General features: G+C 45.5%; 1 protein-coding gene across 2 annotated transcripts in view; it reads left to right on the top strand.

Annotated features, from left to right (window-relative positions):
* The window catches only part of METAP1D (methionyl aminopeptidase type 1D, mitochondrial), a 42732-nt gene extending 19677 nt beyond the window's left edge, over positions 1–23055 (top strand). For both annotated transcript variants that reach the window (XM_421997.8, XM_040704195.2), the window contains exons 2-10: positions 3514–3680; positions 6076–6225; positions 9396–9544; positions 10258–10300; positions 13717–13880; positions 21256–21353; positions 21751–21798; positions 22577–22655; positions 22779–23055. In XM_421997.8, coding sequence (XP_421997.4) covers positions 3514–3680; positions 6076–6225; positions 9396–9544; positions 10258–10300; positions 13717–13880; positions 21256–21353; positions 21751–21798; positions 22577–22655; positions 22779–22857 — 977 coding nt within the window. In that variant the 3' untranslated portion in view covers positions 22858–23055. The remainder of the gene's footprint in view (positions 1–3513; positions 3681–6075; positions 6226–9395; positions 9545–10257; positions 10301–13716; positions 13881–21255; positions 21354–21750; positions 21799–22576; positions 22656–22778) is intronic.
* The last annotated feature ends 2283 nt before the right edge of the window (positions 23056–25338 follow it).

Below are 25338 nucleotides of genomic sequence, written 5' to 3'. Positions count from 1 at the left end.
CCAGAGGAAAATCACATTTAAATGACTAAAATCAACTTAATTAAGGGTCATTAATAGAGATACACATAAAAAAAACTCTCTGCTCTGAGGGTGAAATGGGAGCATTTCATTATACAGTGTAGCAGATAACAATTAAAATAGACCTAGAGTAAAAGGCTAATAAATATAGGGCACATTTGTGCTGCAAAATCAGTCACTTAAAACGCTCCCACCCATCATCGCACTTGAATTCTGTTTTCAGCCCCTTTGCCTGACTCATTTAAAAGGAAAAGAAAATGTGATTTCCACAAAAGATAAATCCATCTGGTAATTCACGAAAGCTCGCAGCACGTATTTATATGATTAATACAAATTAAAGTCTGAGGTGTGCAGAGGAATCCAGCAGCAGGCACACATGCAGCCTGCGCAGTGGGATTCACCACAGAGTCGGGGGAGCAGTTGTCTGTAATTTTCTGCACGCAGAGCATCGTCTCTGCTGATGTGGTTTTGGGAACACCGATAATAATTCTCATTATTGCAGTTGATAGTAAATATATTCTGTTATTTGTGGCAAGTGACGCAACCTTGCTGCGGGGGGAGAAAAGGCAGACACAGATGGCAGCTCGCATCTTGCCTGTGTTGCTGTGTTCCAGGCTGCCCGGCTCTCTGATGCCTGCAGTTCTGCTGGAAGCCACCTAAATCCTGCCTTTATGAACCATCTCGCAGCAATTAATGCACACAGAAAGCTTCACAAAAAGGATGTGCTCGGGCAGGAGAAGTCCATCAGAGGCTGCCAGGAGCTGCTCGGGGTGGAGGGGCCGGCAGCAGCACAGCGGTTGGGGCGACACGGAGCACACGGCCAGTTGCTGCTGTCTCAGTGATTGATGGTGTTGCTATATCAAATTAGCTGTGAATATGGGAGCCTGAAAATAAAAGGAGCTGTGGAGACATGAGGAAGGCCTTCTTATGGAAGGAAGTGGACGGAGTCCAGATTTGCATTATGAAACAGTAAAGTCGTTATATTTTAATGCGATTTTATTTTTACTTTGAAGGAGAATGTTTTCTCTTATAATTTTGTGTTGTTCCAAACAGAGGTTTAGTTATTCTGTGTTTCTTACTCTTGCGGTGTGCTTTAGGAGACAGATCGTACTGTGGTGATATTTGGTTGTCGCAGTTCACCTGTTTGAGCGGTGGGTATTTTTGTGCACGTCTGGTTTATAATGAGCAGTTAGTGGGATAACAACAGACCGCGGTACCTCATTATCCCGTTACTTGTGACAAGACTCACGGTGTGGCTTTGGGGGAACAGAGGGAAAAAATTTATTCCCAGTAAGAAGGTATCCTGTCTGAACGTGGGATGGCTGATAGGCGTGAACACACTGATCGGATTTGGTTTGATGCGCTGATCTGGGACATTCAGAGCTCTGCTGACAAATAACTGACACACTTACACCTGTATTTTGCCACTGAGCAATGTGCCCAGCTGGACAGGTACCCAGCAGTGTACCACTGAAAGGGGAGTATTGGAAATACAACTTAGGCTGTTAGTGACTGCGTGGACTTTGGCTGCTCGCAGCTGTCTGTGTGGGTTTTTGGTGCCTTTAGCACATGGGTGCAGAGCTGTGGGGCAGTGCCATCAGCTGTGGTGAGAGTGAGGTTCTCGTGCTGCGCTTTGTAAAGTTGCTGCCTCTGCAGATTCTGTGTTTTCAGCTTCCCAAAATGCATGCAAGCTGTGTAAGGAGTTATAGGATGCTTTAGACTCATTGGATGAGCTTCTGCACTGTGCAGGGTTTTGTTTTTCATTTGGACAAGTTTTTTTTCCTTGTGAAGGAAATGCTGGGAAAGTAGTAAGAGATGAGCCTACTGATGAGATGATAACTTACAGAACACCAGTCCAAGACTGCCTCCTGTTAATGGGGCAGCTCCACTTCCACAGAGACACTGTCACCCCTCAGGAAGCAGGGGACTGTCAGCAGGGTACCCGGGTTATGCTGACAGCGGGATCTGAGCATTGCCCTCCAACTCTGCCTCATTACTTGGGAACGGTTTAAAACAGCAAAAATCTTGCATTGAGTAAAATTCTCTACAGCTTTTCAGGTGTCACATAAATTCAGATGTTGTTAACTAAGCTTAGCACTGCCCAGTGTACAGAGATGCTCAGGAACGAGTCTAAAGCAAGCCTTGTGCAGCAATTGCATTCATTTTTGGGGGGGCACAAGAAGTTTGTAGTTCAACTCTTCTGTGTATCGTGGGGTGATGTAAAAGGGCCATCTATAAAGCCAAGTGAGCAGGGGAGGAGATATGATATCTGGACAAGATAAGTGTAGCCAAAGGAAGGAATAAACAGTAAATAAAAATAGACAAGATTCAGAAGAAACTCCTACAAATAAAAAAATTTTTACCTAGTTAAAAATATGCAGTAGACAAATTTCTTAATTTCTGTGATGTTTAGGTAAGCTCTTCTTAAACAAAACCACTTTCTTTTTACTGAGTATTAATTATTCATGCTGGTTACTTGCCACAGAAGGCTGCTCTTGTATTTATACACGTATGACTTCTTTCAAAGGCAATTTAACTATTACATGAACCTTATTCCATCATGAAAAAAAAAAAAAGAAACTGCAGTTTAGATTACAGAATTTTTTAGCAAAGGAAGTAAACACAATGTTTTATAGTGTTTAATTTGACAGTGTAAATAATCCTCTCAAATTTAGTGTACTTTGCTGTCTTGATGCTCTAGCGTCATCTTTTGTGATGCTTTGCTATGTTTCTGTTGTCTTTCTGACAACAGTTGAGCCTTCATGCCCATTTTTCTTGGCAAAACGTATTATTGCCCAAAAAGTAAGTGAGGGCAATGATTACTCAGGAACTGCCATCCCAACTTCCCATGTGAACTAGGGGAAATCTGATTCATATACTCCAAGACAATTACAGACTTCAGTGGCCTCAATTGCCCTTGACCAAGACTAAAAAAATCACTTGTGCTGTTTGTTCTCTTCCTGCTAAGGCAGGGGGTGGCTACAGACTGAACCCAAACTTTGAATATTGATGCAAATGATGAGAGCTGAAACATGTGATGAATTCATTGAGAATTTTTGGATGAAAATGTCTGAAATGAACATGGAATTATTTCTTTTCTTAATTTCTTGCAGTTGTCCCCTGTTTACCCTTTCCCCAAGCCCTGCACAGTGCAGCTTCTGGCCGTGCAAGCTGCTACAGATTGGGTGTCAGTCCTAGCTGTCAGGTTTGGGGAATTTCCCCATGCTACGTTTTAATGCATTAAACCAAAACAGATACAATATTTTATAAAGCTCTGACGTAATGTTTTGTGGGTTTGTTTTTTTGCTTGTTTGTTTTGTTTTTTGTCTCAGGGCTTTTTGGTGTTAATACTGTAATGGTACAAGATTTTAATTTCTTGGCTACTGCACAAGTTCTGCAGTTTATTTTACACGGTGCCTTTCTTTTTTCACATTTTACGATTTGTAACATGGTAGTAGAAGAAAAGTTAACCATTTCAAACTTATCTGTTAACAGGTTCTGTGACGGACTGCCTCAGAATTTTTTCTTCATGCAATCGTGTCTACCTGCACAGGCAATCAAGCAATCAACAACGGAGATGCTTCTTTTCGCAGGGACAAAGAAATGCTGTTTATAGCGTAGTCTGGCCAGCAATGGTTTCTCCAGCTCATCCAGTTCCCAAGGTACTGCAATTGTTATTATCTAATCTGTTTTTCAGTCAGTGTAGGAGTTGACTGCACAGCTGATCAAGTGCATTGAAAGGTTTGAATACAGTCCTACGTCATGGTCTGGTATTTGAAATAACAGCGCTAGTGAGAGAAGTTTTCAGCTCCCTACCACATTAAGCAGGGTGATGTATCTAGTTATTAGAGAGTTTAAACCTGGGGCTTGTTAAGTTACATTCATATAAACATGGAACGTTATAATCATCTGTCAGCACTTAATGCTTCTAGTCCAGGTTCTCCTTTTGGACCACTATAGACAGTCCTACTAGAAATCATTAGGAATCATTCATGAACATCTGAGTACTTTTCTGTATACATCTCTAGCAAGCTAATTATAAAAATGTTTATATCTACCTGAATGTTTTGTTAATTGCTGAGTCAGGTTCAGGATGAGAGCACACAATACCTGCTGGTAGCTGCCCTACAGCCCCACTGTTCCATCCAAACTAATCTTGACTCTGGGTATTATTTTTCTTCCAACATATAGTTTTCTCTTTATTTATTTTGGGGCCAGAAGAAGTTTTCTCATTTCATTTTAACATATGTTCCACTTCTGGTTTCCTTTATTTTTTTTTTCTTTTTCTTTAATTACAACATGCAGTTCAACTGTCTCTTTCATTCAAAGCATCTCTCATTCAGCCAAAAAATTGCCCTTCCTAAGCAGTGCTTTTCTGGATGAGCATTAGTACTTTCCACATGATTATAGATTTCTTGTGTAAAGTGCAAAATATTTCCATGGGCCAGAACTACAGTAAAAAATGTTGTTTAGGAAAGCAGATGGGGATGCTGAATGTAGGGCTCTGACACCTAAGGAGCTATGGAAGCTTTGTGTGCAGGGAAAGCATGTGGTTTTGTGCTCTATATGTTTTCAAAGGTTGAAAAACTTTATCATTTGCTTCTTTTAGGATAAAGGGGAAGAAATATATTGTCATACTAAAAAGTATTCTTCAAAGATCACTGTGCTTACCCTGTCTAAAATTAGTCTAAATTTTTCAACTCTGAAAACTTGAGGATAAGGTTATCACTTGCTACAGAGTATGCCAGACACCAGATTGAGATGACTTTTGCTTTTTCCCCAATATTTTGTTGTGAAACTGTAGGTGTAATGTTTATACATACACTGCTTTGGGTGTTTTCCCTTAAAAGTTTTCACAGATCAACAGGTTCAGGTCTCAGCAGTTAGAAAATCAGTGCCTTCCAAGGATGTGGTGGAGGTGCTGTAGTGTATGCAGTGGGTAATCCAGCGAATGTAGTTTTTCCTTCTAAATTAAGTCTGATGGTATATATTTCAACAGGGTGCTGTGAAGGCTGATATGCCATTTATCTTAAATGAAATTCACATTTGAATTTCTGTTGATGTGAATTCGGTAAAGATACAGTTACACTCAAAAAGAGAAGAAGTGATGAAATACCAGTAGGAGCAACAATGGCCTTCTTATTTGAAGTCCTCCTGGAGTTAATAGGTTACACCACTCTTCTTTACCCCCACACTGGGATGCTGTGTGGTCACGTATACAGCCAAAGTGGCTGCTTTGCCTCCTGCCCTACCAGCTTGATTCCGTGTTCTGTGAACTGACGCAAAGCCCAACTCTACTGGGTGAAGACACTCTCCCACCCCACTGGTGAGATCACCAGCGCCTATGGAAGCCGAGTGCATTTTTCTCACTGTGCGATGTTATCTTGTTGTGAAATTATTGTGGATTCAAAAAAATAATGAGAAATTAAATTTCACCTCCATGTGAAGACTGAGAGCTTTCTGTGCAAACAGAAAAGAAAGTTTATTACAATTTCAGCGTCACAGAAATTGGAATATCCTTGCGTAGTATTGTAGATGTACAAGTTAGCATGTAGTCTGAGAACTAGATTAACAAGTGAAAACTCTGAATTAAAATAAGTTAAATCCCAGAGTTCTTAGTAAAAAACACACAAAAAGTCTTATGAAAAATGTGAGCAAGAAACTAAGGATCTAATCACACTGTCCAGGTCATTGCAGTGTTCAGATGCTTTTTCTATATGATGTGCCACTCTCTGCAGAAGAAAATAAGAAGGTTATAAATCTTTCTCTCACAGTTTTAAAACTTGGGACTGTGCTGAAAGTGGGCTGCAGTCCTCAGGATTTCAGCACAGGGAGGTTAACAGACTACACAAGTCAGTAGTACCAGGCAATGTTAAGTTCAAAAGGGCAGTGCAAGCAATACTGAGGCAGCCTTGAGGGTTTGCCCTGATGGCTTAGGAAGGTCGATACTACGACAGAAAGGGCAAGCTGCCATGAAGCAGGAGGCAGTATCTGAGAAAATGATCCCATTGTCATGCTCGGTTTTCTGATCTTCATTTTCAATCCTTTTTCTCCAAGCACATAAAGAAGCCAGACTATGTGACGACAGGCATTGTACCAGACTGGGGAGACGACATAGAAATTAAGAATGAAGATCAGATTCAAGGGCTTCGTCAGGCTTGTCAATTGGCCCGTCATGTCCTGCTTCTGGCTGGAAAGGGCTTAAAGGTAATGATTACGTAAGTCCCCAAACAGCTTGAATGTCTTTTATGCTTTCACTTACTTTTTTTCCTACTTTTTTTTTTTTGGTTGTCCTTATTGTGCATCCAACTTTAATGTAGACACTGAAAAAGGACTTACTAACTTCTGATTCACTTCCTGATATACCTACTTAACTATTTCTATATTTTAAATCTATGCAGCCTGAGCTGCTGGCTCGGGTGCAGTCTTCGTAATCTTCCCGCCGTTCGGATTGTGCCAAATCAAATGAGTTTCTCAAAAGGCCCATGATACTTTTTTTTTCCCTGTAATTTTATGGCCAATCATCCTCATATATTCTGCTCTTTGACTCTGCATATGTGCAAGGCCAAGGGGCCAGGCTGCTGCTTCTCTTCCCCTTAGTCCTTCAACTCCCGCTGTCCCGCAGGGTTGGCACAGCACAAGTCTTTGAGCTGCTGTTGGAAAAAACAGCTGCCAAGCTCCACACTATTTTCCAGAGTGCATTGGTAATAAAGCCTCAAGGTTTCCAGTAACGTTTCTACAGTATGCTTTTTGGGATACCTCTCAAGAATAAATATGCTGGGAGGAGCCTACTACAAGTTTTTGCAGATGAAGGAGTGATTTTTCACCTTACCTTGATATTTCATTTAATAGCATACAGAATAGGGTAAAATGGGCCGAGTAGATATGAGATGCAGAGATAGATGGAGACTGTAAGTCAATGTCATTTTCTTAAAAAGGGAAAAAGATACCACTTTACCATGCATTTTTCTTTCTGTTCTCATCGCACTGTTGCAGAGGTTTAGTTCTAGAGCTGGGGTGGCCAGTAACAAAACTGCCTGAGGCTTTAATTTTACAAATATTCAGGTTTAACATTTTATGTGCAATTATTTCCTGGTACAGTAAAACTTGCTTCTATAAAGTTAGGGACACTTACATGTATCTGAAGAATCAGGACTCTACCTCAAGTGTGAGGATTATGAACAAGAGTAGATTTTCAGTAATACTGTTTTATCATACATGTTTTTTATTATGCATAAAATGCATTTATATGGAGCGCAATATAGTTTATGACGAAGTTGATACTGCAAACGGTACATAATAGCAAGAAGCTTCTACATACACATAATGATCCTAGGAGAGAAGGAGAGTGTTTGAGAGAAATGATGACCAGGAGCTGGCACAGGCTGGGAGGGAGGGAAGTGGCACTCAGAGCAGAGACGCTGCCCAGGCCAGCTCTGCTTTGTACTACAAGCGTTTCTCCAAGGCTGCTCTGAATGGAAGCATGTCTCAGAGCCTCTCTTCATCAGCAGGGAGCATCTTTGTGCAACCAGTTTGTACCCATCTGTTCTCATGCCAGCCCTACTCTTTAATTTATACTGCTTCCTGCCTTTCCTTGAGTCCATTCCCTTCACACAGTGATTAGAGCTCCTATAGCTTGCGCACAGCCCTCCATGAGAGCTTGTATCCATGCCAAGATCTGCCAGCAGTAATGTCACCAGTGAGACAACAGTGGCATCACAACATTTGGATACAGAGGCACCATGGACTGAGCATATTTTTGCTGTTGCCATATACTTCCCATTGGACTTCATGTGGTGTTATATGATAGCACTTCTTAGGTCTGGGGAAGAGATTTGGGAATAGAACAGCACATTCTGTGATGTGACTGTATCCAAAAAAATATTTCCACATTGCCTGGTCAACTGTAAGGGATGTGGTGTACTGCAGGTGCCTCCTCAAGTAAAACAGGGACTACTTAAAGCAGAACTTCTCATAGCACCTAAGTCTCCCAAACAGGCAGCTCAGTCTTGTCCACTGGACATTCAAAAGCTGCACTGAACTCCTTGGACAGGAGCAGCACCCAGTGTGGTGCACTGTGCTTCCATCTTCCTGTTTGCTGCAGGTGGTATATGGATGAGCAAAGGCAGGAGCAACAAACCTGCACGGAGCCAGGACTGCTGTCTGCAGCAGTGCGTGCAGAAGGTATGCAGAAAGTGCAGCCATCAACAGCTGCTGCAGGGCAGCTGCACGGGAACCCCAAATTGCATATTGGGTGTTGCCATCGCTCTTCATCTGCCCAGCCATGCTTCCATGCTGAGCAAGACGCAAGCTGAGCAAATAGACCCAGCTTTATCCTCAGCACAGGACACAAGTGTGCTCTGTTGTATTTTCTGTATACGATTGCTGAATATTTCAGCATATGGTTATGTATGCCTTCTGCACCACAGCCTACCTGTATTCCATATGTTAGTAAAATGTCCTCAGAAATCATAGCTGCTGTAGTGTGTGTGTGTGAAGTATGATTTTCAAAGGCTCAAAACTCATTCAAATCAAAATCAATTTGCACAGGAACCCTCAAAGGCACTTCTTCTCAATGAGGGAGGTTTCCCTACCAAATCTCAAATTTCAGCTCTAACAATTTCAAGACAGAATCGATCCAAAAGAAAAGCTAGAAGAACAATAATGTAAGCGTTGTTTGTTTTTCCATTCCACAGATCCTCAGAAAATGGCTGAATGATCTATGAGGTTTTTTTAATATGTAAAATCATGAGAAAAAGATGAATCTAGAAAGCATCAAGCATAAAAGTGAACATTCCAGAAAATGATGGATAAGCGCATGTAGATTCACTGTGGCCATCCAACCTATGGCAACTTGAAGTAAAATATCTTCAAGATATGCACTCAAATACTTAGTTGTTTTACAACTCAAGAGAACTATTTCATAAAATGTGCAAGTGCATAATGATATGTGGACTAGGCAGTTAAAAAGAATTAATATCCTTTATTTTACAAATAAAAGAGGAAAGTGGTATGTTTCAAAGGACTGGAAGCATAAAAACCATTTCTGTAGCAGCTACTGAAACAAGATGTCATGGAAAATCGGTGTCTCTGAGTGCAAACGTGGAAAAAAGGACTGGAAGGAAGTAGAGCATATTTTAGGTTTTTTAAGAACCTTAGAGTGCTTGTTTCTATTGCATCCTTGGTTTAAAACCTTGTTCTCTTTAAAAAATAGTCCAATGTGTCAGTAAAGTGTATCAGACAGTTTCATGTGTTGTATTAAAGCAGTGAATTTGAAACACCCAAGATTTCATTGAAATGTTTGGCTGCAATCACATTCGGTAAATATGAAAAACTAGCTTTGCTTTTTTAACAGAATGTTATTTTTGATATTTCAGGTTGGCATGACAACTGAAGAAATAGATTCCATTGTTCATCATGAAATAATCAGACGGAATGCCTATCCTTCACCTCTGGGCTATGGAGGTTTTCCAAAATCTGTTTGTACTTCTGTAAACAACGTGGTATGTCATGGTATTCCTGACAGGTATTTCCCCAGTAACGTACATTTTATCACCAGGAATGAAAATGTTGAACTGAAATTAATAAATTGTGTTTAATATTGAACATATTTCAGCTTAACTATATGTCACATGTAGATGTATTGCAGATACATATCGTGTTACTGCACGATGCTGATAGATGCTATACAAGTGTATTTGAAGTAGAAAAGCAATAATATTATCCTGTTTGTCCAGATACTGGGGGGGGGGGGGGGAGGGGGAAAAAACAGCATACTGCCTCTAGAGTTTAGTGCATAGAAAATAAAATAAAAATAAAAAACAGTACAGAGAATAATTCTGATTTTCTTTCTCCAGTGAAATAAGTATAGGGTAAGGAATAAATATATTTGAATTTATGTGCTTTTTTATTATCATCATTTGCAGCACATTCAGCTACTCACAAAGTAAAATACAAACCCTAGTGAGAGAAAAAGAATAAACATAATAGTGGACTTTTCAGATGTTGATATATTTTCCCGCTAGTTGTTTCTCATTATTTTATATTCAGCTACACTTGTTCTCAAAGTAGTCAGAGCTGAACGTTAAAAACGGTTATTCTGTTTTCTTCTGCCTTCCTCCGTCACGAAATCTCTACCCTCTGATTTTTATGTATGTGTCATTAGGTGTTTATTCTTACGTTCCCTTTGTTGGGAACCGTCTGTCACCATTATTTTTCTCCTTTCTGTTTTTGTTTCAGTCGACCTCTTCAGGATGGAGATATTATCAACATTGATGTCACGGTGAGTAATTCACATAAAAAATAGTCTTTGATCAACTTTAGAGTTCCTGGTAGCAACAGGAAGAATAGTGGATGGGAGATGGGGAGCGCACAGATGGATGTGCTGTTTACTTCTAAGGCAAGGCACAAGCAGCTGGTTTCCTTTTTTGTTTTTAACTGTGTGTTTATTCCAGCTAGACCCAGGCCTGACTTGAATTTAGGACTGGAATCAGATGCACTGAGATCAATGTTGGCCTAAGTGAAATGTCAACCCAATCCTGCTATGTGTCATGTTTCTGAGAAGGTGTAATTGTTATTGATCCACTGTGTAGTTAATGCAGAGCACCGCAGTACTGGGCAGCAGCTGAAGATAGATATGTATGAGATGAGCTAACATGAAGAAAGCCAGCATTTTTCCTTCACTCTGCCAAGATTGATCTTCCTCTTCCTGCTGATTTTGAGTGGGGCCTGTCATTATCTTACTCTGTCATTAGAGGCTACATTGGCCTGTGTATGTCAGTCTATTTGGACAGCAACTCTTTTGCTAGCAGTGTTCCCTACATTTATTAAAATCCCCGAAGGTAGTGTTGTGTTCCATTTCTGGTATAAAAGCCCTGAACCTTTTGCACAGAAACAGAAATAGTGTGATATAACTGTGACTTAATATTTCCAGAGAATGGTCAATTACAGCTACTTAAATAAACACCAGCTGGATTTTTGTGGGAGCAGGAAAATACAGAAACTGGGAACTTAATTCTCGTTTCATATAGGCAGCACAATGTATTTGTGTCTTGCAGAAGCTTTTTGTCTTTTCGCTGCACATGTTTTTATTTTCCCAAAGTGGTGTTTATTTTTAATACGGACACAGATGTCTTTTGAATTCTGGCATTATTTTGCAATATCTGACATACAAAGGAGTACCATAGGAATGAGATTTTTTTAATCATTAAAATTTTTCTTGGGCCCAAATTTCATACTGGTAGAAGTGAAGAAATTTCAGTTGTACTTACCTTCGAGCATGAGATTCCAGCTTCTAAATCACTTTTCCTACAAACACTGGGGTCACTGACCTTTTCCCATGCTATACGTCTGATCCAGAACTGCGTTGTTCTGGGGATTTTTTTTCCTTGTCATTTCTTCCCCATCTCCGTAATTCCTAATTGTAGAATTCTGACTACCAGCTTCACACAGTGTGATCTTTCATTTTTACAGTATATTTTGGGCCTAATTTTTTTTACTGTGGTGAACTGGTGTAGCTTTGCTCATTTTACTAGACCAAATTAGCTTGCAACAGCCAAGGATTTAACATCTCGTTTCTTTGTAACTCATTAAGGTTCATTCGTTTTTTTTTTTGTTGTGTTATTTCATCTGTCGGGATAATAACAGCAACTCCTTAGATTTAGAAAAAAACACAACTGTTCAGATTCATATCACAGATCCTTTCCATGATATACTAACTCAGATATTTTTATATTAACGTGGAATATGCATCTTTTCCACCCTGCTTTACAAAAGATGTACAACCAAATATTAGTGGTCTTTTGGAAAATACATTCTTACTGTGTTCTGTTTACCCTCAAAAAAAACAAAATAAATCTCGAAGTTCCCATGAAGGTGAAGATTCCTGCAAGGGTAGGAATTGCTAATTGTCTTTGAAAACATTTTATATCGTATGAAACGGAACTGTGCTGTGTTTGAGCACTGTTCAGTTCCAAACAATTTAAGGAAGAAATATTACTTTGCAGTGTTGCTAATTGATCTTTTAATTTATTTTTAACGAGCACAATTGGGATGTTTCACAGGGCAAAGGTGTAAAAATCAAAGTAAATATGCCTCAACAAATTGTTTATAATTGCATACAGGTTCTATAAAATGATTAAATAATATTCTGGTTATTAACTAGAAACACTTGGCACGACGTACAAATTATTTGAAGAAAAAAATCTATTTTTGCGCAATTAAGATGGTAGAATTTCATAGGTGAAATACAAATTTTATTGGCTTCATCGTGTAGCCTTTAGAATGTATTTAAGTGTAGAAACAGAAGCATTGTGCATCAGTGAACTGTCAGCATTGCACAATTTCCAGCCAGCTATTGGCAGGTAAAGCTTCTTACAACTCAAATCTTTCATTGACTTTTAAGGAATTAGTGTGTTACGGTTGCTGTGGTTGTAGTTTATTAATGTTAAAAATACATAATTGCAGTTGATGGCCGGCAGTAAATGCAATTATTTTTAAGCTCTGCTGTGTTTTAAATCTGTACTCATTTCTCCGGGATGATGAAGTGCAATGTTTTTGTTCGGTTTTTAAGTGCCGTAGTTGCTAGAGCTACAACTCAAGTCATTTGGCTTACATACGGACTAGCTGGAGTGAAACCTCTCCAGCAGGCATTAAATTGTAAAAGCAGATCTAGCAGCAGCTCCAGCTGGCAGAGGGAGGTGTGCGCCGGGAGGACTGCAAAGTTGGATCCTCGCTGCCATTCACTGTCCTGTGCAGTGCTGTGCACCGGCAGCTGCCTGCATTTTCTTTACATCTCCCCCCCAACACAAACCTGGCCCTGAGATAAACCGTCTGTAGCCAATTTATTTTTTTTTTCCATTTGCAATTGACCAAAAGGAATGCGAGTCTGTGTCTTTCACAAATAGCTCGCGAGTGGCAAAAGTTCAGTGCTTCAGTCTTGATGAGTCATTAGTCCCAGGAGGATAGTTGCCCACTGTTTGGGGAAAAAAATGTTTTAGGAGATCAAAACTGTGCCCCATTACAATTTGTCTTTTGGTAGGGAAATTTGGCTTGCTCCCACAGTTGTGTCCCTCCTGCCGTACTACAGAGCTGCAAAACCCATTTCCACACAGTGCTGCGGCGCTCTGCCCAAGAGGAAACTTCAGGAGAGCTGAGGCTTTCAGCCTATAAAATGTCAAACAAACAAACAGAAAGCCAGCAGGTCATTAGTACAACAGGTCGCTGTGCCTTCTGCCTGAGCAGAACCCCACCGTACTGGCACGGGGACGTTCCCTGTGGAGGGATGGGTCTCCCAACCATTGCTGATGGGTTGGCAGCTCTCCCCATCCCAGCCCAGGACCCCTTTTGCACTGAGTGACCCCATGGCCCCCTCCTAGCTTCTGGCATGCTCCTGTCCCCTAGCTGAGCAGCGTCACCTGTGTCTCCTCCTGTGCTCTTCTAGGCAGCCATGCACAACTTCTGCATTTGTCGAGTTTTTAATTGGTAACCCTTATGTACCCTGCAGTCTTTCGTGCTTTTTTTTTTTTTTCCCTCCCTCTGGTGTTGTGCTTTTTCTGGTCTCATTCTTGCATGTGCAGCCTACCAGTGACCTATCTGTTGCAGTACATAGCTCGTTCCTAGAAAGAACGGATTTAGTTTAGGTGATCTGTTTCTGGATGCAAAACAAGAAACTGTCTTTACATTTCTGCATGTGTTTAGGTGTATTACAATGGCTACCATGGTGACACTTCTGAAACCTTTTTGGTGGGCAGTGTGGATAAATCTGGTCAAAAGTTAGTGGAGGTTGCCAGGAAATGTAGAGATGAAGCAATTGCAGCTTGCAGACCAGGGGCTCCCTTCTCTGTAATTGGAAACACAATCAGGTAAGCCTTATATTGACAAGTAAAGGGAGGGCTGGCAAGTGGGACAAAGGTTATTGGAGGTTTGGTATAAAGCTGATGACATGTTTTATGATTCAAAACCATCATTTCAGTCTGATATCAGTATGTGAACTGCCAAGCTATAATGTTGTTCCTTGGGTAAGAGGGATTTTTTTTTTTAAGTGAGTTACACCAGGCTCAGCAAAGATAACTGTGGAAAGAATCAAAGATATCCATAAGGTAGACTTATATTTACAGATGTAATCTGTGGTGGGTTTTGGAGTTTTTTTATTCGTATGTGAAACTATACCTCATCTGTCTTGTGGTGTAAGAAAGTTAGAAGCCATTGTTTTCATTGTATAGCAATAACGAATGTTACAAAGGAGTTAGTCAACATAAATAAGTCTCTTTGTTTAAAAAGAACAAAAATATTTAACTCAAGAGCTTCTTATCTTACAAAGAGCAGTGCATAGTAACGTCATAGGGAAGAAAGAGCTCACATGAAGAGATTTTTCCCTGTTTTGCATCTGTTCTAGCCATCACTCATGGCTCCTCTTCTAGTGGTTTAGAATAAAATTGTGCTTAATTTTTTTAGGTGCCTATAGATCATTAAAAATGTTTGGAAAAAAAAAATAAAAAGACATATATTGTATACATTTCATTAAGCAATACTTCATCGGGCTGTTAATGGTCCCGGCGTCCTATTGAATATGTTGCGATTACTTAAAAGCTGCAAGGCTTATTCACCTTGAAAGGATGCTGCTTTTTTTTCTTTGTAAATCTTCAGATACTTTAAGGAAAAAAGCAAACGGCAAAATATCAGTCAGATGTGTTTATAGCTTTAAAAATATTGTAACAGAGTCTGAATCAAACTTTAGTAAAACCTCTTTGGGTTATATCTGAGAAGCTTTTATTGAAGACTTTGTATAAAATTGTGTTTTTGACAGTTTTAAATTATAGGCTAACTAGCCTGGAGAAAAAGGATAGTGTCTTTCTGTTCTTTCATAGGAAATGTTGAATCAGACCCCTACTGGGAAAAGAAATTTAATGCATATCTCACTATCTTACTGTCCATGAATATAATAGAAGTGAATTCAAAATGTAGTTTTATTTTTGCAAATGGGATGAGTCGATAGATGCACCTCATATTTTTGAACACCTAGGGTTCAACAAATTTACTGGTGGTGCTCTTGCATTTTAACAAAATTTATTCTTGAGTAGAAGGGGGCACAGAACACTAGATTCTTATTCAAGCATTCTATCGAGCTCTGCATTCATGGCTGTGTCTAAAGGGCATGTCAGCCTTTGATTCTCTCTGAGAGGTAATTATCCTTTTCCTGTCACGGAACAACAAATGATAGCTAACTACAGAGGCACATTTGCAGTAGTCACATTCATCAACTGCAGAAAAAAAAATTCAATTTAATTGTGCAACACAGCTGCACATAGGCTTTTTGAGCATTTCTGTTGTTCTCCCTGTCTTGCTATTCCTCCCTCCAGATCTATTTTTTAAACTTTTTTTCTGGTTATTTTTTCCCCCTTTTTGTCTCTTCTTCCATTTTTACTCTCTGTACTTTCTTGTTAAAGTAATTTTCCTTTGTGGCTCTCATTCTTTTTTCCCCATTGAAGGCTATGAATGTAGAAAATTATCACAATTACTCATATAATTGAGCCTCTTTGTAGCAAGTGCAACTCCAGTAGCCTTTCTCCATCATGAAAATGGTTTCATTATAGGGTTTTTCATATTCTCTGACACCATCTACACAGAGGAACAGGCGTGCAGATGAGATGTACTAGGAACAGGGTAGATCAGTAAGGTCACAGTAGGAATAATTAGCTCTGCTATGGAAAGAGCATCTAGGCCTTTTACTGCTACATAAATGTACTGTCCATGGCTTTTAGTCACAAAAAAACTTACTAACAAATGGAGCTCCCGCCTACTACTTTGAAAAAAAGATTTGTATCAACACTACAATTTTCCATCATTAAGACTAATAACACAGAGCCTAGTATACATCAAGGGGAATAAAAAGAAAAATCTCACATTCAAGTGGCGGCTGGGTGCTGACCTTTGTTCCCTTTTTTTGTGTTCAACTTAACTCTTTACAAAAAGGAGCCACACGCCACACTAACATGCAGGTGAACTCCAGCTAGTGCGAGCAAAGCATGGCATTCAATTGGAAAATCTGATAAATCTCCATGCAGGATAATGCATTTCATTACAGATTCACTACATTAATTCTAGCTGTATTTAAAAAAAAAAAAAAAGGAGAAGAAGAAACGAATTAAAAAAAGAGAAAGAACAGAATTGAATGTGACATTGAATTTTTACTGTGCTGTTACGGAGGTCAGTTTACTTGCAGAGTGTAAATATATTGGCAGTGCTCCCTCTAAAAGCAGATGAAGCAAAGCCAGTAGATGCCCAATCCTACATATGAAATAGCAGGTCGTTAACTTCATTTTTTTAAGATTTTCCTGTGTAGATGATTAAAATGTGCTGGTTTGTTCAGAACCCCGTTAACAGTGCCTCTGCTGAAAGAGACTGGGTGAAGCTATGTGTTTCTGGTTACTCAGCTTTCTGTGTTTGCATCCATCTATCGAATTCTTCTGTTTTGGGAGACTCAGAGACTGTAAACACCTGAGAACGTTTAGGCCCATCAGAATGGAGACATGTCCAGCTATCTTTCATCCATATTTTCTATAAAGGTGCTGAAGAAGGTGCTTAGACACCAAAAATAAGAATATTTGCTTCCTATAAATGGTTTAGGAGCAATTGCATTACGGAAATAAGTTTGCACCGTAACATATTTTTTGTTGCGGAAGCTCAGTAGCTGAAACACAGTGTTTCATGGGCAGCAGTTCCGTGTCACATCGCCTAGGAGTTGCAAAAACAAGATTACATGGATTCAGGAGTTACTCTGCCGGGAAGAATGGGAATCTTTGCTAACGTGTTCTTATTGAACATGGTGGCAAAACTGTCAATCGGCCCCAGTGGTAACAGAATTGGGCCCTATATTCCCGTTTCCTTCTACTGCCAGTGGCGTTTCTCTTTCAGACAGAAACAAACCTGGTTTGAAACCTACTTTTTAGCCACTGAGCTTAGATATGTGGAACTGTTGTGGGTGTATAGAGCTAGAAAACACAAACGTGATATTGTTAAATAAACCAATTTCCAACTCCTAGGAAAAAATAGTAGTGAGGAAAGTATTAATAAATGGTTTAAAATGTTTAACTTCTAAGTATATGTTTTGATATTAATTTAGAACAATATAAAGCAGATTTAAAAAAATCTGTTTCTATCAGATTATGCACATTTAAACAATAAGTGGCTCAGGCAAAATAAGTCATTTTAATGTCATCTGTGATAGATTTTCCTTGACAGCTACAGTAAATTACAATTACACTGCTTCTCTCTGCACTTGAAAGTAAGCATTGCAATAAATTATCTTTTATTTCAATCCATCATGTCTGCTTTCAGAAACAGAGAACCTCAAATAAAAGTTCAACACTATTGTAAGAAAAATACAGTAATTTGTGTTCCAGTTTGAAACTAAAATGTACCTTTCTTTCAAGAAACAATTGTTGGCTTTCAAAAATATTACTAATTATACCTCAACATTTATTGTCATTATGGGGAATCCCTGAACTTGTGCATTCCCTTGGTCTAGGATTACTATTTAAGTGAAAAATACTATGGTATTTTCCCAGTCAAAATTTGTTATTTTCTCAAATTAGTCAATATGGCTCTACTGAAAGTAAATATTTTTTACCATGTGCATATCTGACTTAAGCTGATACCAATTTCAAGAATTAAAAAAAGAAAGAAAGCAAACATGCCCATTCGTGGACATTTTGCTAACACTGCGTTTAAGAAAAGCCTGATTACTTTTAACTTTAAAAAAGATACATGCATGCATGTCCTTAAATAAGAAAGCAGTGCCCATTAATCTGTTATCTCCTGGTGTCTCCCAGGCAGGCTCACTGCCCGCTGCTGTGGGACAGGCCCGTTGGTGGATAGGGTTGGTCATGCTGCTCTGCAAGGCTGCAGGTGGTGAAGTTCTGGCTGTGGGGAGAGGTGCAGGCGCTGGGGAAAGTGCCCATAGCTGGGAATTAGTTCCCCGTGATGCTCAGCCCAGGTTGCAGTGCGGGATGTTGGCCAGGCCCAAAGGAGGGTTTGGCTTGCTTCATTTCCTTCATGAGGTCTTAGAGTACCAGAGCAGACCTAACTTGAGGAAAAAGCAATAGAGTCCAGTAGAAAGAAAAGACAGTGTAAGTTTGGGATTTTTTGGTCCCAGAATGGGAGTCCCAGTCCTGAGAGAGTGGATGTTGTTTGCTCTGGAGCTGGGACGCCTGTTTACTCCTGGGTGCTCGCTGGGGCTCTGTGGGAAGCACAAGACCAGCCCTATAAGGAAGTCCTGCCAACTTGCTTTTCGGCCTATCACTGGGAGAGATTTGTCCCATACACCAAGAAACTCTTTTCAAGGGGGGCAGAGCACTGGGGAGAGCTCACAGAAATGTGGCCCTGCCTATTGCTGCACTGTTGCAGTGTGTTGGGCTGCAGCACATCTTCACACTCATCCCTCCGCTGGCAGGGGTTCGACAGATGCCATCTGGTAGAGAAGAAGCTGATGCCCAGCTCTGCTATCCCCTTGGGAGCACAATGGCAGCACACAGGGGCTCTGCCCATGTGCTGCCCTCACTGACCTTCCCCTTCCAGCGTGGCTGCTGCTGTTCCATCGCAGCACGGGCGCTTTGCCACCTGCCACAGAGGAGCAGCCCTGCAGGTACTCAACTGCAGCCGCTGGGCTGTACCGCTGGGCAGCCAAACATGAAATCAAGTACTGGGCTCATTAAATGATTATGCTTTTAATCCTGACCAATTCACCTCTGCCCAAGTGTGCTACATGGCTCCAAGAATAAAATGCGTAATGGTGAACGTTATCAATAGATATTTTTAACGATGGTTGTGGTGAAGAATCCCCATGGTTTTTTTTGTGCTGCCGACGCAGTGTGTCTGTGCTGTCTGCAGGCACTGGCAGGACTGGGCTGTGCCCCGACGGAGGGGAGGCAGCCCCATGCCTCAGCCTCACGCTGACGCTCTCCTTCCCCTCAGCCCTGCCTCTCTCCAGCCCTCCTGTCCCACCAGCAGCCAGTGCTGCTCCAGCTGTGTCTGCACAGCACGGAGCCTGTAATCCTCTGGGGCTGCCCCCCGGGGAGAGCTGGAGAGAAAGGCTGTTGCTGGCAGATCCTGTGTGAGGCAGCCAGGCCAAAATGCTGAGCTCCTGTCAGCCGCAAATGGCAAAGGTGGGCAGAATGCCCCATTCTGTGCCATCCAGGCTTCTTAGCCAGGTCCCACATCTCCAGATGCTGGTGGGCAGAGGGATGGCTGAAGCCAGCAGTTCGCTCAGCCCTCCCTGTGTGAGCGGCACACCGGCGCTGACAGAACGGTCCTAGCAGGCCGCAGCGGGGCTGGCAACCACCTTCGTGATGGGAGTGGGGGTTTCACAGTGCCCACGTGGGTGTGACAGCTCACTGGGTTGCCTCAGTACTCTGAAGTGAAGCCGGTAGTTGTGGAGTGCTTTGAAATTCCCCATACGGAGCTTCTGAAGCACAATGTTAAAACCAAACTGAATGGGACCAAGTTGTATGCCTGCAGTTTATTTTCTCCATGGATTTTCTGCGTGTCATGTCATGTTCTTTGGTCACGCTACATTTTTAGGTAAAGAACTCCAAGTCAGCTTGTAGACAAGTTCTAGTGGGAAGGTAGGGGTGCGTGGGTGCCTATCAGTGTGGGTGTGACGGCTCGTGAGCTCCACATCTCCTGTCTTGATTCCAGCATCCCGTTTTGATCCCAGCCACTCAAGTACTGATGTTTTTGATCTCTTGGGCAAGGAAGTGGCAGAATTCACCACTGCCATGCACAAGGACCACTTCTTTCAGGGCAAGAGGAGGGAACGCTGCCACACCAGTGCCCCAGGTGGGCAGGGCTGAGTGGGGCCATTTGCGCTCTCACAGAAAGCCCTGTGAAGGAGAAGGGACAACTCACCGTGTGGTGCATGTCAGGCCTCCCATCTCTCTTCAGGGAATCGCCTCCCCCGTCTGGGAACCATTATCTGCATTGCTGTAGGCTGGGTCACCGGAGACCTTCCATTTTGTTTTGTGTATGTTTCTGAGTAATCTGACTTTGTGATTCCTCTCTGATCTTCTTTGGCCTTCAGCGGTGTCACAGCCAGCCCCAGCCGTGACCCAGGCCGGCTGGCACGGTGGGGGGCATGGACTTCCCTCAGTGCTGGGACCGCTCGCTGCATAAACCGTCATGGGGTTTTTTTCCACATAAACTATATATAACATCAAGCTGTGGACCTTGAATGCCACAAATTGAAGCCAAGTTTCTAGCCGTGTTAGTATCCATCTTTGCCAGAAATTAGGAATTTGGGGATAGCTAAACATGAAATTTCCAGTCTTCTCCAGATAGAAATGTGATGGCTCTCTGTGTTGAGGCAGTGGGCACATTTGTTTAGCTGTCACTACAAGCAAACCTGAAGTGTGGAGGGCCCACCGTGATCTTAAATCAACAAATTAAGCTGTTAGTTCCACAGACAAAATCTTTTCAGACAGAGTGCCTCCTGTCCCACTCCCATGCTCCTGTTTGCTCTGGGCACACTGTGGGGATGATACTCAGGAGCAGCTCCTCTGTCACTTGCACTCCACCTCAGGTGCCCCAGATTTGGGATGGGACTGGCTCTGCTGGCTGAGCTGTCTGGGTTGGTGCTGTGGAGTGGCCTGCTGGCAGAGCCTGGCCTGCACCACAGGGCACTCCCAGACCTCTGGGTCCCCAGCTTTGGGCACTGGGGTGGGATTTTGCTTTCCTGACATGGAAGAGGCCCAGGGCCAGGCTCTGTTCCTGCAGACAGGACATCTGTCTCTCTGGAAGATGGTCTTTTTGAGAGGCTGTGAAGGACCGGACAGATCTTCCCAGCAGAACTGAAGTGCCATAATTACGATGATTTGGTTTGGGGACTGTGCTGACGGGTTCAGTAGAAATACACTGTTCATTATAGCATGAACAGATTTTCTGGAGTTGCAGTACGTTTTGGTACTGGATGTTCGCAGTATTTCAGAAGGGAACAGCTTGGTGTTTCCTTCCCCACTGGTGCAGGCCACAGGTGCACGCAGCAGGGCACTGCAGGCAGCAGGGGCTGCACTGTGCTGTGCTCTGCCCCGGCAGACCCGTTCACTCTGAAACCTAATGATGGTTACGGGATGGCTGCTCTCTTTCAGAGCCGGCAGCGGCCCTGCGCTGGGTGCTGCGGGTGGCGGTACGGATGCGTGGCGGGGTCGAGCCGTGCTCACTAACGGTGTCCTCTTTGCCCCGCAGCTCTGTGGCGCAGCGGGGCGGCTTCCAGGTGTGCCCCTTCTTTGTCGGCCACGGCATCGGGTCGTACTTCCACGGGCACCCCGAGGTGTGGCACCACGGTAAGCGGCCCCCGACCGGGGCACCGTCTCCTCCCGCTGAGAGGGCTCCGGCGACGGAGGTGCGATCCGAGCCCAGGGGGGGAATCTCGGCGGGCGATCCTCCCGGACATGTGCCGGGATGCGAGGAGCCGTCAGGGCGGGGGCTGGGGGGAAAAACGGCGGCGGGAATGGGAAAGCCCCGGTGGGGCCGGAGGGCGGCGGGGCGGGCCGCGGGGACAATGAGAACGGGCGCTTGGATCGGGTCTTCGGTCGGGGCCGGCGTGCGCGGCACCTGTGAGCCGGAACGGGTTCTGAAACCGAGTGCTGGGCGCTGTTACCAACAACAACAACAACGAAAAAAAAAAAAAAAGGTGAAAAGAGACAACAACTATAAAAGCGTTTTTATTTTCTTTTCTAGCCAATGACAGTGATTTGTTAATGGAGGAGGGAATGGCGTTCACAATAGGTTAGTAAATGTATTCTGTGTTTGTCTTTAAAAAAGCACACACACAACAACCCAGCTCCGTGCCGTTTCTCTGAGCAGAGAAATGTCCCTTCAGAAACGGGGACGGCGGCGACGCTGGTCCCTGGGAAAGAGATTCAAGTGTTATTCTAACAAATGCACTGGGGGATCAGTTGGGCGACACAGCTCCCGAGTGACACGAATTTGGAAAGGAAAAATCTGAACGTAAATCTCATTAAGCGGCGGACCTGACGCGTCGTTTTGGCAGCGCGGCTGCGGCGGTGTGCGGACAGACAGCAGAGCGCGGCTGTGTCCCGCTGCCCGCTGCGGGCAGAGCTGCTCCGGGCCGGGCCGGCCGTGCGGGGTTCGTGAGAGCCGCCCCACAACGCGAGTGCGCGGAGTGCAGCGCCGGTGCCGGGGACGGAAGCCCCTTCCTCCCACCGCGGCAATTAGAGCCGAATCAGAAAATCGTTGTTGTGCTGATTGAGTTGAACGTTTTAAGTCGGTCTGCTTTTTAAATCAGATACGTTGAACTATCCGCTGCTTGTAAGCGCGTTTGGGGTTCTGATTATTACCACGGAGTCTTAAGGAAAGCTCGAATAAAATCCCCTTCTGTTACAAAAGCGGAGCGGGCGCCTTCCCCACACCGCAGCGCTGCGTCCCCCTCCGGGAGTGCGGCCCCGGTGGGGCAGCGCGGTGCGGAGCGCGGCTGGGAGCTGCCGCCGGGCCCCCCCTGCCCGCAGCAGCGCCGCTCACACCGGGCGTTTTTTTCTTGTTCCAGAGCCAATAATAATGGAGGGCTCCCCCGAATTTAAGATTCTGAAGGACAAATGGACCGCAATTTCGGTAGACAATAAAAGGTGCCCGATTTTGTTGTTTCCCGATCGGCGGAGCTGAGCGCTGGCAGCCGAAACCCGCAGGTGAGTCCTACGGGCGTGCTGGGGCCGCGCTGCCCCCCGCTAACCGCTCGCTGTGCGTTGCAGATCGGCGCAGTTCGAGCACACCGTCGTCATTACCTCGGAGGGAGCAGAAATCCTCTCTAAGGTGCCGGGAGAAGCCTAAGGACGCAGCGGGGAGCGGAGGGCTCGGTGCGTTTTGGGCGTCCCCGACCCCGCAGGGACAGCGCTGAGCTCCGGGTGGTTCTGGGGGCACTGGGTGCCGCCCGAGGGGACACAGGACGCGGCCCGGGGCCTCGCTCCGGGCGCGGTGCTCCGCGCGGTGCCCGGTGAGTGTTGAATAAAAGCCTCTTGGTTTGCGGCAGCAGCGGCTCAGCCTCAGCCCGCGGGGGGAAAGGTCCGGCGGTGGGGGAGAGGGGCAGAGTGCCGTGCGGGACACGCGGAGGACGCGGCCGTGCTCCGCGCGTCCCGCACGCGGGGGTCCCCTCGCGGGGAAAGTGCGGCCGCTCTGCCCTCAGCGCCCCTGAACGGGGCCGGAACTTCTGCCGGGACGGAAAGAAAAGTTCGCGGGCGTGGCGGGGAGGGCACGGGCTGCGGCCCCTTCCCCGCGGTTCTCCAGCAGCTCTCCCCTTCCTGCCTCGGCCCGTTTCTCTCTACGCCGCACGAGAAAGGATTAAAAACGAGAGCGCGCTGTTCTGTGGATGGATAACCGCAACTCCGCGCCGCGCACGGTGCGTAACGGGACGCTCCGCGCCGGGGGCGCTCGGCAGAGACGGAGGGCTTCGGCCCTGGGGGAGGGTTTGCTCCGCGCCCCTCGGAATCGGCCCGACGGAGCGGCCGTGCGGCGGGGGCGTCGCGGGCGGAGCTGCGGGGCCGCTGCTGGGGCAGGCCGGGCCGGGACAGGCCGGGCGGGGCGGCCGCCGGTTCCCGCTCCCTGAACCGTTTGTTTTCACTAGAGTACAGCGGGCTGTCAGCTCTAATTGTTTCTAACAGCATCTTTTTAAGAAGCAGGACCAGCCCCCAGCCTGTTCCCAATACCACGGGGCAGCCTTTCAGCTCGATCGCCTCTTAGGTTAGTTTGGAAGACCTTAAAACCTGTAAAAATAAACGATGCATCCAACACGTTTCACAGTCGCACCGAGATTCCGCCCCGCGCTCTCTGCCCGGGAAGGCGAGGGCCGCCGTGCCCGCCTCCCCCGGGATCGCCGCTGCACCGTCCCGTCCGTCCCGTCCCGGTCCGTTCCCACCCCGCCTCCCCCGCAGCGCGGAGCCGCGGCCCCGGCCCGGGCGGTCACTTACATGGCCGGGGGGGTCCGCGTACGGCCGCGCTGCCGCCCCCGGGCACCGGTCCGCAGCGAGGTGGTGGGAATGAACCGTACGCATCGCATGCAAAACAAAACAAAACGAAAAAAAAAAAAAAGGAGGGGGGAGGAAGTAAAAGAGGCGTTAGGAAACGGGCAATTAAAACCGACAGAGCGACTAATGGGGGAAAAAAAAAAAAAAAAAAAAAAACCCGGAGCAGAGATTGGGGCACGTTGGTGTCAGCTGCGCGAAGCCAGCAGAGCCGGGGCTGTTCCAGGGCCCCGCTCCCGCCCGGCCCCGCCGCCGTGCAGCGCGGCTCTCGGCGCGGCCGTGTGTGTGCGCTGGGAACGGAGCGCTCGTCGGGGCCTCCCTCTGCCCGGCCGCGTCTGTGTCTGACCGCGGGGACCCGGGCTCCGCTCACTGCGCGCCCCGACGGCCCCGGTGCGCGGGGAGGTTCAGCCGGGCCGGCTCGCAGCCCGGTGCTCAGCGCTGGGAGGCCGCGTGTTGCTATTAGCGTTCAATATACGGCTAATTATGCGTATGAAAATTAAACATCAGTGTTATGCTAATGGGGCCGCCTTCAGCTGGGAGCCGAGCACTTGAGACTAGCATTTAATCAAATGAGTCGGTAACGAATACATCTGCACGTGTGAACTTTCGCGGGATCATTTTCCTGTTACAGTCACACCGCTGAATTATGAAAGAAATAATTACCGACACTTTCTAATTATCCAACAAAGTAATTTGGGATTCATCGCGGGCTTTCTGGGGAGGATCTCCCAAGTCCCACCTCGCTCCCTGCTCACGCACGCGGAAGTTTGCGTGCTCAGCTCAATCGCGCGTCGGGCCGAGCGGGACGAGCCGCGTTCCCCCGCGCTGGGCTCCCATCTCCGCCCCCCCCTCGCGTTAGGAGCGGTGCCCGGGCGGGCGCGGCCCGAGGGCGGGCGGGACCCCGGCGGGGAGCGGGCACCGCGCGGCGTGCGCGGCTCTGCCCGCAGCCGGAGCGGCAGCGGAGCACCTCGGGGCCGTCCCCGCGCTCCTCACCGCGCCGGGGGCGATGCCTCCCGGTTCCGGCCCCGGCCCCGGCTCCGGCCGCGGCAGCTCCCGGCCGTCCGGCGGCGCCGTCGGGGCGTGCGGCCGGGAGGCGCGGCGCTGCCGGCGCGGCTCTCCGCGCTCACCGGGGTCCGGGCGAGCCCCGAGCGGCTCGGACCAATCCAAAGCGATTATGCAAGACGGGGAACCAATCAGCTCCGCCGGCTCATGAATATTCATCGGCTCGGCTGAGTCAAAGCTTTTAGGCGAGTTTGTGTAGATGAGCGGCATCACGCTCAGACTTTTCAAAGAG

This window comes from Gallus gallus, chromosome 7 (genome assembly GCF_016699485.2).
Source record: "Gallus gallus isolate bGalGal1 chromosome 7, bGalGal1.mat.broiler.GRCg7b, whole genome shotgun sequence".
NCBI lineage: Eukaryota > Metazoa > Chordata > Aves > Galliformes > Phasianidae > Gallus > Gallus gallus.
Note: the sequence above shows the minus strand (reverse complement) of the source record. Positions and strands in the feature narration are given on the sequence as shown.